Source organism: Lactuca sativa, chromosome 3 (genome assembly GCF_002870075.4).
Source record: "Lactuca sativa cultivar Salinas chromosome 3, Lsat_Salinas_v11, whole genome shotgun sequence".
Classification (NCBI taxonomy): Eukaryota; Viridiplantae; Streptophyta; class Magnoliopsida; order Asterales; family Asteraceae; genus Lactuca; species Lactuca sativa.
Window position 1 is genome coordinate 96,322,168 of NC_056625.2, and position 14,076 is coordinate 96,336,243.

At 38.3% G+C, this 14,076-nt stretch overlaps 1 protein-coding gene across 1 annotated transcript; it reads left to right on the forward strand.

Moving 5' to 3' along the window:
• Positions 1-876: 876 nt before the first annotated feature.
• On the forward strand, positions 877-1,464 carry LOC111895805 (uncharacterized). The gene has a single exon (XM_023891865.1). It carries the CDS (start codon positions 877-879, stop codon positions 1,462-1,464), a length of 588 nt encoding a protein of 195 aa, XP_023747633.1.
• The last annotated feature ends 12,612 nt before the right edge of the window (positions 1,465-14,076 follow it).

A 14,076-nucleotide genomic window follows, 5' to 3' on the forward strand; every position in this document is an offset into this window, starting at 1 on the left:
TATATCCAGAGAATTATTAGTGGAGATTAAAGGAAAAATAACAAAGATTAGAATCTCAGAGTTTGATTTTGATTGGGTACCGTTCAAATCTACGATGGAGAATTTCATACTAGATGACGAGGGAGACGAGGATATGGACGAAGACGAAGAGGAGGAGCATATATCTGATACGGTCCCTTTTAACGATAAAGATGTCGGTTTAGAGGACGGGGAGTTTATATCCCCGGAGGTCGATGAATTCAAAGAATCTAGTATGGAAATCTCGAAACTAAACTCATCTGATGACTCCCGGTCACCGGTGGTGAGGCCGGCGCCGGTTGACACTGTAATGAATGAAGAAGATTGGGGAAATGGAAACGATAGTCAAGGGGATCACCAAGAGTCAGGCATGGGCATGAACGTGCATGGGGGGTCACAGTGGGGAGTTGAAAGTATAAATAATAATGAGAATAATAATGTGGAAAATAATAACATGGGGTCAAAAAATGGAATGTCAAACGAGATCCCGTACAACCTAGCAAATTTTGGATGCTTTGGGCCTTTCCCAAATAACTTTGGCTCAATTGAAAATCATACGGAAGTTAATTTTGATAGTGCCCACGATAAAAGAAGGAGGACTATAAGGAATGGGGACGAAACTTCAGATGTTGCCTTGAATATCCTCCTACCTCAACCTAACATTGACCTAAACTGTGATCCAATCCCTTCACAGGTCCTGGTCCCAGATTCCGACACTGACTCTGCATCCCCCTCGATGGAAATTAGAAACACGGTGGCAATTGGGAACATGTTGGGATTTGACATGGATGAACATAATCCAGTGCTTAGAGACGTTTTTGGTGAAGAAGGCGAGAACCACAATTTCCAATGAACATAATGTCATTAAACATTCGAGGTATGGGAGAGAGATACAAAATTGAATGGGTTCGTAGACTTAGAAATGAAAACAAACTATGTATGATTGGGATTCAGGAATCAAAATTAGGTGAGTCTACCCCGACTCTAAATGTCACTGACTGTTGGGGGGACTGGGAATATGGATTTGAGCAAGTATTTACCACAGGACGATCTGGAGGTCTTGTCTCTATCTGGGATCGCAAACAGTTTTTGGTGATTGAGACCATCAAATCCAGATACTTTATCGCGGTTTTGGGGAATTTTGTTGGAATTAATGGGTTAACAGGTTTTCTAAATGTTTATGGACCTAAATCAGAGATAGATAAATCAAATGTCTGGGCTGAATTGTTAACATTGAAAAGCTCTAAATCAGCCACTTGGATCTTTATAGGTGATTTTAATGTGGTGCGACGGTCAGAGGAGAGAATAAACTCGATTTTTTGTATGCGTAGTGCTAATGACTTCAATCACTTCATCTGTTTGAGCAAACTCAATGATCTGAAGATGGGTGGCCAAAGATTCACCTATTTTCAAACTCGGGGTGCTAAACTTAGTAAGTTAGATTGATTCTTGGTGTGAAATACCTTTTTTTATCAATATTTCCATTTGCTTCTTGCTTTGCACTGGAGAGAGATCTCTCTGATCGCTCACCAATTATCCTGAGAGCTCGTTGTGATGACTGCGGCCCTCCCCCTTTCAAACTATTTAATTCATCGATGATGGAAGACGGGTTTGATGAGAACATTAGGAATGCATGCTCGGAATTTGTTGGTTATGGTAACCCTGATATGATGTTTCTAAATAAATTAAAGCAACTAAAGATTGCTATCAAGAGATGGAAATCAAAAACAGTGAGGGAGAAAAATAAGAAGATTGATGATTTGAAAAAAAGAATGGTTGAAATTGAAACGGCGGTGGAATCTAGAACCTTATCAGCAGCAGAAATAGAAGAAAGATTAATTGGGGGTATTAAGATTGCAGAACATGCCAGAAACATCGCGTTGGATCTAAAGCAAAGGACTTGGTTAAAATGGGAAGTGGAAGGCAATGAAAATTCGAGTTTTTTCATAGGTATGTTAACAATAGAAACAGGAAAAAACCATATTCACGGGATTATGGCGAATGGTAAGTGGACTACTGACCCGATGGAGATTAAGAAGGAGTCTGTCAAGTTTTTTGAAAAGAAATTTCATGAAGTTTGGACTAATAGACCCTATTTCTCAATCTTGGTTTTCGTAAACTCTCCGAATGTGATGTGAAATTTCTGGATGGAGAGTTTACCACTGATGAAATAAGGAATGCAATTTGGTCGTGCAGTGGGGACAAATCGCCTGGGCCAGACGGTTTCACGTTCAAGTTTTTCAAAAAACATTGGGAGCTGCTAAAAGATGATATATTGGGGTTTGTAAAACATTTTGAAGCGCGTGGTAAAATCTCGGAAGGTTTCAATTCATCGTTTATTTCTCCTGCCACAAAAACAAAAGATCCAATCTACTTCAATGACTTTAGACCTATTAGTCTGATTGGAGCTTTGTATAAAAGTATTGCAAAACTGTTAGCCTGTAGACTTAAACAAGTCATCGGTAGTGTTGTAGGGGAAGAACAATTGGCTTATGTTGAGGGGAGGAACATACTTGAGGGCCCGTTGATTGTAAACGAATTATGTTCTTAGGCAAAAGCAAAATGTAGAAGGATGCTCTTGTTTAAGGCAGATTTTAATAAAGCCTTTGATTATGTTAATTGGGCATACCTAGACTCATTTATGGAACAGATGAAATTTGGAACTAAATGGAGAAATTGGATTAAGGGATGTTTGGAATCAGGGAAAGCTTCAGTAATAATCAATGGGAGCCCAACAACTGAATTCTATATGACGAAAGGGGTTAGACAAGGAGACTCGCTCTCTCCCTTCCTCTTCATTATTGCAATTAAAGGGGGTAAATATGGTAATGAAGATGACAGTTGAAAAAGGAGTTTATGACGGGATAAAATTTCCAAATTCTAACATTTGTTTGTCCCATCTATTTTATGCAGATGACACACTGTTCATTGGTGAATGGTCGAGGCATAATATCTCTAATTTGGCTCGAATATTGAGGTGCTTCCATATTACGTCCGAGCTGAAGGTGAACTTTAATAAATCAAAGGTGTTTGGGGTCGGAGCTCAATCTCTTGAAGTTTTGAACTGGTCAGCCCCTCTTGGATGTGAATCATCTTCTTTCCCGTTCACTTATCTTGGTATCCCGGTGGGAGAAAATATGAATTTGAAAAAAGCATGGAGGCCAATAATTGAAAAGTTCCATTCCAAACTTTCTTCGTAGAAAGCGAAATCGCTTAGCTTTGGTGGGAGAGTAACCCTTGCAAAGGTGGTCCTGGGTAATTTGCCAACTTTTTTTTCTGTCTATCTTTAAGGTCTCGATGGGTGTGATTGATACTCTTGAAAAAATAAGGAGAAAATTCATCTGGAGTAAGGAATACAACAAAAAAAAGCATATGTTGGGTTGGTTGGGAGAAGATTACTGCTCCTAAAAAAGTGGGTGGTATCAGGTTAGGCTCGATACAATCACTGAACGTCTTCTTATTAGCAAAATGGTTGTGGCGACTGAAATCAGATAGTAATGCATTGTAGGCTAAAGTCATTTGTTGTGTCCACAAATTAGATGGAAGACATTGGTCGTGTTTTGCCAATAGTACTAGTCAAGGAGTGTTGAAGAACATAACAAAAATTAGGTCTATGATGGCGAAAGTCAACACCGATCCTAAGGAGAGTGTATCATGGAACTCGGATAGGAGATGTTGGGTATCTGAATTTGTGATTGATAACAGATTCTCTGTGAAATTATTAAGAGAACAACTTGAACTTGCGGGCCATATCGTGTGTGATGGTCCCTTTGATTGGAACAAGATGATCCCATTCAAGATTCTTCGTTTCACATGGAGAGCGAAACAGGGTAGAATCCCTTCAACAATTGAACTTCAATCTAAGGGGATTACTATCCCTTCTACTATGTGTGGTGCATGTAAGTAACAGGAGGATACTAGTGATCATATGTTGATCACATGTCAATCGGCGAGGACTGTAATGAATGAAATCCTTAACTGGTGTGAAATCAGGTGTGATAACTTTAATTCGGTAAGGGACATGCTACTATTTCTATCGAGATGGAGCAAATGCAAAAAAAAAGGAGAAGCCTGCTGAACGTACTTCTATGTGGAGTTTTGTGGTGCATATGGATCGAGAGGAACAATGGGGTATTCAATAATATTCCTATTGATCCGGCGAACATAGTAGAAAGGGTAAAATCATTATATTTCATTTGGTGCAAACACAGAGGGCCATACAAAAATATTGATTGGAGAATTTGGAACCTTTGTCCATTTCTTTGTTTCTTTTTTGTACTTTCATATCCACATCATCTTGATGTGGGTTTAGTTTTAATATATTTCCCATTTCCAAAAAAAAAATGAAGGGATACCAAGGGAAGAAAACCCATGAAGGTGAGAGTGAATGATATCTTAGGCACAAGTCAAAATCCCTAAAGATTGCAGAAGGTGGAAATAGTTGTTTGACTTAAATTCATCAATTTCATGATCGGAGAAAGTCGAAACTTCCTCCTCACATTTTTTCAGATAACCTTGATCTATGAAATCATCGATGATCTTAGCTTTGGAAGAGATACTCTTTTTTGATATTCTCGCAAAGAAATCAAAGGAAAAGGATGAAGGAAGACACATCTGTGGGAAATGCAAAAGTCCAACTAAATATGAAGAGGGATTTCCTATGTGGAGTTGTACAATAAATTTATAGTGCACAATGATCGTGAATCTCAGTAATACAAAGGAAAAAACAATCGTGCTTTTATATAAAGATAATCGATGTGTTTTATCCGTATCCAACCAACCATATTTATGAAATTCAAATTTAATTTAAAATCTAACTTTTGCTTTAAATCCAAATTTTAACGGGCAATTGTTAATGGTGGAAATTATGACTGGAATCTTGTGTAGGATTTGGAGTAGTATGTTGGACAAGATCTAGATGAAGATTCTAGAGATTATTAACCCTCAAGTTTTCTCTTTTTTTTTTTTTTTTTTATCTTTTTTTAATGGGTTCTAAATATGTCAAGGAAGAACCGATAAAATTGAAATTAATGAAGAAAGCTAGGAGAAGAAAACTGGAAGAAATACCTAATCTCTAAGAATTCAAGGACAAAGGAGACATGATCAACAAGGATTTCCGATTAGAAGATATTTTCGAGATTCTTGGGATTTAATTCATAGTCGTTTGCAATTCTTTGACTAGTGCCCATCTTCACAAAAATCACGCACGATCACACTATCTTTTACTTATACTTTGTGATAAAAATCACTACACTTTCTACTCAATCGTTTAATCAATAAAATATCAAGGGAATACCGATATTTCCAGCTCCCGAGGTTTTTTGTTTGGGATCTCATCCAAAATCATGGGTTTTCCTCGTAATTCTTGTGTCTTGCACCATAGAATATTAAATAGGATTATGAATACAACACCATAACCCTTACTAATTTGTTTATTTTAACTTTACATATTTTTTTTTATCAAAAAATAATGTTAAGAGAAAAACTTTGATAATAGTTAGTAATGAGATAATAACTTGTGGAATAAAAGTTAACCTCAATGGGTCTTGTTAACTCAACAATAATAAGTTAGATAAGTTAGATTGCGGAAATGTAAGGAAAGTAAATGGCAGCAAGTTTATATCAATAAGCAATAAAAAAGTAGACACTTAGTTGAATCGTAACAAGGTTTGCACGTAAACACAAGTTAGTGTATGATGAACAACATAAGTGAAGAGGGACTTGGTTTAAGTGTCAGTTAAGATAACTTGACATAGAGATGAACGATCTTATCTATTATAAGTTCTGAAGTTGAAGTGGTTCAAGTGGTGGTAAGAATACATGAAGTGGTAGGCTCTATTATAAGAGTCCCAAAAGTTACAAGGAAAAGATAAAATAACATAAATTAACTGACTGTGGTGACCTTGAATGGTACAATGGATATTACAACTATTACAAGCAATGTTAGTAAAAGCCTAAAAGGTAACTTAAAAATAGTGTTCATGTAGGGTTCATCTCTGTGTCATCTTCTCGTCTGCGGGTTCACAAGATGACAAAAGGTAGTCTCCGAGTAACTCTCCTCGGGTTCACTTAGGCAAACATGTCTTCTGGTCCATCTTAGCTTAAAAGGGTCACTTACTTGTTTTAACAATTTTCCCCAAAGTGACCTCTCATCTAAGTTCTTCAGTGGTTCATCTTGAGGAAATTGATGCTAATCCACCAAAACTTCATGACTTCAAAAATCCATTTGATCCTCCTTGTAATTTCAAACTTTACTTCATCAGAGTTGTGCTTTGATTTTTGTACTGAAGTTAAGGTGATTCCAGTTGCTTCTTTGTAATACGATGAATTACGATAACTGGAATGAAGAATTTAGGAATTTCTTGAGACTTCTTGTAGACTATCCTGAGCTCTAGAAAGCTTGTAGCACCAATGGTCATCTCTTGTACTCCTTTAGTAATGGTTGGAACATGATTGAAAGGAGGAAAATCAAACTTGTTGGAATGAACATGATGAATTTCTGCATCTATTTTAGCATAATTACACACCAAAGCCTTTAGGAATTCACAAGCCCTTTCGAAGGCTACTTTCAATTTAAGATATTTGTCACACCCCAAAACCGAGAACGGCGGAAACGTTCAGGGGTGGAGGACGTCATGTAGAGTATCACAACAATTTAAAGTAGTAAACAAGCAACAACACCATCCATTGCATTAAAAGTAAATATTTAATAAGTGTGTGTTCTTTATGAGTAATTAGACACCAAAATATATAGTCAAAATAAAAGACGAGTCTTGTCTGTGCTCCGCCTTCTCAAAAACCTGGCCATCGTACCTGTCTACTGGTGACCTGAGAATACAAGTTATTTTGAAAGCGAGTATCAACATAAAGCTGGTGAATTCATATGTATTTAAGTGTCATTGTCTTGCTTTAGAAATCTGTTATGAATGCTATGAAAATCTTTGAATGAAACAATTGATATAAGTATGAAAACCCTAGAAAATCCGATATTTCCTACTAGTATAAAATGTAGTCTTCTAGCAAGACCCGAATGTTTTGCTGTAACAAAGATGATTTTTCCCCTTTATGACTACTATTAACAATATATAGTCTACCTCCTCGTTTATGTGAATGTAACACAAAATAAAAGTAATAGGGAAAATATAACCATAAAGGTATTATCATTTTGCATTAGGATAAACACGACATCACGACTGCCGAAATGTATAACCTTGAACATCCGTAGATTGTTCATTTTCCTCTGTAGCTGGAAGCAGGTTTAAGGAATGGTTAGTCCCGTAAAGGTACTCCTAATATAAGTATTAACCGTAGGCATCCGTAGATGTTCATTACCTCTGTTGCTAACATGTGGGTTCCGGAATGGTTTGTCCCGTCAAGTTATCCTTTTGAACTAGGATAGGTAGAAAAATTTACACATAATGTACTAGTAAATCATCCTAGTGAATCTAGGTACAAGTATCCATGTAAGTGTATACAAATAAATGTATATATGCAAATGTATTCATGTAAGTGTATCGATGTAGACGTATTCATGTAACATGTAATGTATAGTATAGACTCATGAATGAACTGACTCTGGTGTGATTCCTTGTAATAGGAATTATGTTTTGTATCTCCTAACTATCCCTATAATAGTTAACTGGAAGGTAATTGATTGTCCAAACAGGTTTATACACCCTTGCTACACAAGAGTATGGGAAACTGAATGAAGGATGAAAACTATAATATCAATACATATATAAGAACATAATTGTATAGATATAGCTTTGTTCAAGAAGGTAAAAATGGTTTTGTAAGACATCTAGGAGTTTTGAAAAACAATTAACAATGACTTGATGTCATTTTAATAAACATTTCAAACGTAATACTTTTGCTACCAAGGTATTTTTTTTAAGATAGAAAACCATTTCATGCATCACATTTTGAAGTATGTGAAATCTACTGGATGAAAACACAGTTATAAATACATATGATTGATTTAATAACATGCTATTTTCTACTTGTATCCCGCCCCCATTAAAGCATTTAAAATCATTTAAAACATTGATTAAGGGGTATGAACTCAACTGAAGATGGTGGTTTGGATGAACTGAACGGTGTAGGATTGTTAGGTGTCAAGTGAGGACTTGTACACACACTATGATCCTAATGAACATATAATCACACATATATGCACCCAATTAGTCTTAAACTACTAATTGAAAATGTTAAGACATCCTAGAACATGATAAACACTTTATATAAGTGTTATAAGCCCTAAGGATTGCATCTAAGTTGTTGTAGGACAAGGCTAGTGGGTTTAGGGTTCCAAAGGGCCCCATACATGAGTTCACTCTCCAATAAACCTCACACAAGGAGTTTAAGGTCGTAAACCCTTGAGTTTACGAGCGTAAGCTCCTAGGCCTTATGTCATTTGGTGTTTTGGAGTTCTAAATGATCCCTAGAAGCATTCCTACTTGATGGATTAATCCTTGGAAGGGTTTAGGGCTTAAATACACTCCTTTGAGGAGTTTACGGCCCCAAGGCCACTTCCTTTTGGTTTTACTGCCGTAAACCCATACGGAAAGGGTATTTTTATGTCTTCAAGTCCCATGCTCAACTAGGATAGGTTTTTAGACATTTATCTAAGGCTAATGAAGGCCTTAGGCACACTTTGGTACCCTTCTTTGATATTCACGGCCCAAGGACCATAACCATTAGAGATTACGGCCGTAATCTCTCTTTGGGATGGGTTTTTGATGATTTAAGGTCCTTAAATTAACTAGGAGTAAATCAAGGTAATTGTCAAAGGCTTTAGGAGTGATTAAGGCACCCTTTGGCCCTTGAGTTTGGAGTTTACGGTCCAAGAACTTCTTGGGCCGTGAACACCTTACTCTTGGTGTTCTTGGTTGTTTTCTAGTCCTAAATGCAATAATATACGAGTCTAAGATAGTTACATATCAAGAGGAAAGGACGAGGCACTCATTTGCCCTTATAAATGGGTTTACGGTCCAAGATGTTCTTGGGTGATAAACTCTTAAATCTTGTTGTTTTGACATGTAATCTAGGTTATTAAGCACTTAATATGCTATATAATACAACTAGATAGATGTACTCACATTTTGGGATGAAAGTCCGAAGATCCATGAGAGAGAATATGCTTTTCTCTAGTTGGAAATGGAACTAATGAAATAATATGGCTAATAATCATATATATAGTCCTGGGATTTTTGGCAAAAATATTTTTATTCAAGAAATGAACTCTAATATCATAGAGTTTTTAAATAACAGAGTTGCACAAAACCCTAGTTCATCCTCTCTCCTGATATCTCTTTGAGAGTAAACCCTGAAATACTCAAACTTATACGGAAAAGTCTAAAAATTTACTGCGACTGTTCTAACTTCTATTGACTTGATATTGTTTGTACAGAATGGAAATTTCGGTTTGTCACAATATTTATCTGCCTTAAGCAGCAACACCCAAGCAATCAAAAAGATCTGTTTGGTATTCTTGCAGACAAAGTATGCTTGAGATCTGACATACTCATGTCCTCTCCGGATCAGGGTGTATTGAAAAATAATTCACTTTTCATGAATTTCCTGGCCTTGTAATTTTTCAACCCCTTCGATCTGTTTTCGGACCAGATGTCTTTGAGTTTTCCACCGTGCTTAGCATGGAAAAGACTTAGACTTTCAAACTCCTTGGGGAGCCTTCTGTCTTTGGGAAGATTGAGCTCAAATGGTTGAAACACTAGGAAGTACTTTAAGTTTGGAGAGATAGGGATGTCCCAGTAACCATCAGATGGAGGTTTTACATAGGTTAGAACCGGAACATAATTAGCATATATGAGTCTGTGGGTAGGGTTTACCCATGAGTTTATTAGGGTTCCATTGAAAGTTGTATCAAACCCTTGTTCTCTCCAGATCTCATTTACAAATTTGGCAGCCCTCCAATCTTGTTTCTTTTGAGCTGTTGCAGGGGAGTCATCGGTGTGATCTGATGACATTTCTTCTTCCATTTTCTTGAGGTGAGGAGGAGTTGATTTTTGGGGAGAATCCTGAGGATTTGGGTGCCGGGGAGAAGCCCGAGGAGTATGTTGTCGAGGTTTACCTCGAGGAGTTGGATCTCTGCGGTGCATTGGGGAGGGAGGATCCCAAGGAGGATTGATGGAGTGGTCATTTGATTGAGTTTTGGACATGGAAGGCTAAGAAACCATTTCGATTCTTATTTCATTTTCCCGATCACTTCCCCCTTTTAAGAAAGTAGGATCCATATGCTCCTCAAACCAACGCTTAAATCATCGATCTTCTTAAAGGTATCCTTGAACTATGTTTTCATTTGTGCACATACCATTTGGTTTGTTGAAATCTCCGGGTTGAAGAGTTGTTGATAAATCTCCTTGGTGAGACGGAGAATTTCATCAACACTTTGTTTTGTAGTTAAGGATCTTCTCAACCCTTTGATTGTTTCCTGAAGCACTGAATACCCAGACTCATAGGCAGTATGAGTTTCCTTAATGAGTTGGTTGGTTTTGCCTTCTTGAGTTTGTATAGTTTGTTGAAGTTCAGTTTTAAGCTCTCTAACCTCTTTGATGAGGGCTTCTGCCTTAGTAAGAAATTCCTTGTGATCAGTCATCCTTTGATTGTCGAGTTGCCTCATGGCCATCTCTATACGTAGAAGAACTCTCTATGCGGTGAGTTTCTCCTTTGTTTCCAAAACTTCAATGCGGTCGATGAGAGATTGTGGAGTGGGAACATTAGTGGTCTACAGGGTCCTGATAGTTACTACGGCCAGAATCTGATCGACTTTAGATTGTAGATCAGGGAATTCCTTTCTTGAGACAGCCAACTTTTTTTTTTTTTTTTCTGTTTTGGTTTGGAAGTGGAGTTTTGGGATCCACTTGATCCTTCATCATCCAAAAATATAATGAAGTTATATGAAGGGAGAGGCTATTGGACTTCATCAACATTATTATCATAGAGACCAATGGTTGGTGCAGAGCTGATTTCGATTGCAGTTCCATCTTCATTGGAGTCATGAGCTTCATTCTTTGGGGGGGGGGGGGGAGGGGCGGCTTGGAAGGACCAGCAAAATTTTCCATCTCTTGAACTCTTTGTACGGTGTTTTCCATGTCTGGCATCCATTGTTGAATTGTAAGGATGACATACACCATCTTTGCATTGTTGATCATAGTGGCCCAATACTTAGCCACTTGGAGAAGTGATTATTCTTTCTATTGTTGTTGTTGCACTTGTTGAGCCTTCCTTGCCTGAAGAGACTGTTTCAATGCTTCGAACTTCCTGAGCCCAGATTTTGTTGTTTGTCGGTATCGTGACCATGAGTCATTAGATATGTATCCGTCAAATCCTTGTCAAACTTAGGTGTCCCTCGGGTTCATGGATCCTTGCACATTTGCGCTCACCATGCCTAGACCGTTTATGTGTAATGTTAGCGGACCAAGATTTACAGAGCTTCCTTGGTCCCCTTGGTCTAAAACCAAGTTTAGCATCCGCTGTTTTCTAGATAGGGCCTCTGAAAAAGGACCATGCGGTGCAACTTGTGTTTACGATGTATATGTGACACAAAAAGAATGGAGTTCAGCTCCTTGGGAGAATAAAAGTGTAAACGTGAAGCCCTTGAGACCTTAGGGTGGACATCGACATCTGAATTCACTTGGATCCATATTGGCTTTCACCTCCATGATGTGATGAAACTGATACACTTATTGTACAGAGTGGTAAGATTGAGTTCTTTTGGGTGAGTCTGCGGGGACTTGAACAACTACGGGAGTCTTTTGTGACACTCCTGCATTTGCCTTGGTTTGAATTTGGCCATGACTGGGTATAAGCTTTAACTTTTTCCTCCTAAAGACATTTCCGGATTCCGAAGGCTCATTAAAACTGTGATCAACAACATTTACGGGGGAATCATGAGCCTTGGATGGAGATTGTTGAACCTGAGGACTGGACTCTGCGGTTTTAGCTTTTCTCTTCTTTGAGGCACTCTCACCCTTAATGACAATGTTTGCAGGCGTCTTCTTGATGGTGAGAGATTTGACTCTTTTAGGCTTAGGTTGCGGGGCTTGGTCTGCGGTAGGCTGAAGGGGCCTTGGCGGGAAAGAGTGATATGGGGAAATATCACTTGTAGCCATGATGTGGTTAGCTAACTCAATAGTGGCGAGTCCAATTGACTCAAGAATATACATGGGAAGATGATGAATAGGACCGAAAACAGAGTGATCCTTAGAAAGATTGTACCTTTTGAGTTCTCTTGCAGAGAAGATTTTTATGTGGTTTCCAAGGCTGAGGTTGGCCTCCTTGTGAAGATCCACCAAGCATAAAGACCAATACCTTGCAAATGTAAGTTATGTCATTCCTTCCTTCAGGGTACCTTTGGATACATACTGAAGAACATCCTCCTAGAGGATCTGCCCATAGTTGAATGGGTTGCCAGTGTAGATGCTCCACATGATGTCAAGTAGAGGCTAACCCATGTTGTCTGTGCCTAAGGTTCTTCCTAAAAAGCATCGAATGATGTAGTAACACACAAATTGGAAAAAAAAAACAGGCAATTTGCTCTTCTTAAACACAGCAATCCCTTTGAGCTTGGCCCGATACCCCATTTGGTACAGTACAGTGTAGACATTGTTGGTACTTGGGGTGTAGAACTCTATTGAAGCCAAAACCCTCTAATTGATGACGTTAAGGAACTTTTTCTTTGTCATAATAACCAAGGAATCATCGATCAATATGAGATGGATTTTGTAACGACCCAATTTTCAAGGCCAAAAATTTCGTTTTCGAATTAACGTGTTTAGAAAACATTTTACCAAATCATTGTCAATAAACATTCATTACAAAATCATAATGTTGTATCTCAAACCATAACATCAAAAGTATAGAAAGTCAGAGTACAGTCCCAAAAGCTTCTTGCAGAAACATGTGTGTGTGTGTGATGCGCTGCTACGCCGCCGACTCTTTCCCCTTCGATGAAGAGGTACCTGAAACCAAAACCAAAACTATAAGCACAAAGCTTAGTGAGTTCCCCCATCATACCACATACCACACAATATCGTCAGTATCTTTCAACCGATAACCTTCATCGGTATCTTTCAACCAGTAACCTTCATCGGTATCTTTCAAACGGTAACCAGCATCGGTATCTTTCAACCGGTAACGATCATCGGTATCTTTCAACCGGTAACTGGGGACTATTTCACCCCCTGATACTAACATACAATCAATAGATATAAGCATACAATCAGGCATATCTGGGTACTGACCTACCCTTGGGTCCTAAGTGATGGCTTTTGGCCATTAGAACATCCTATGTGCTCATGCAAACCCTAATGCTTGGATCTTGGTTTCTCTATTATACATGTAAGTCATCCAAGACTTTAAACCCTAGATCTAGTATATGATAATTAAGATAACATATGAATAAGGGTTTAGAACATACCTCATCCTAGGCTTCCCTAGTGCACTCTCCGACCTACTCTCAGCCATCAGCTGCACTAGGAGTCCCCACCCCCTCCTCCTAACTAGCTTGCGGATACTGTTACATATCCACTCCTTAGTTAGTTGGAGCTGGTCAGAACCCCCATATCACAAAGCAAGCAACATTCGTGCTTTGAATAACCGAACCAGGCATAACCTACACAGGCCATCCTATTAATGACTAAATAGTCCTAGCATACAGCTCATACAACAGGCACATAAGGCATCCTTCCTAGATCCTTAGCCCTAACAAGCATGCAATTCTCAGAATCATATTCAAGCACACAAGGCATCCTCCTAGATCGTTAGTCCTATTCTAGCATGCAGTTCTCTGAATCAAAACCATATAACATAACATAACAAGTATGGGTATCTTGGGGAAAAATTAGATGAGCCCGGCCGGTCGCACACATCACACACTTCGTCTTTCTTAAAAATTTCTCAGTTTAAACTTTAGAAAAACCATTTTCCTTGAAAGACCTTTTAGTCCCTCGGTTTGAGTCCAGACACCCCCGAGGGTGTGTTCGAATCCCTCAAACCAGGGCTCTGATACCAACTTGTAACGACCCAATTTTCAAGGCC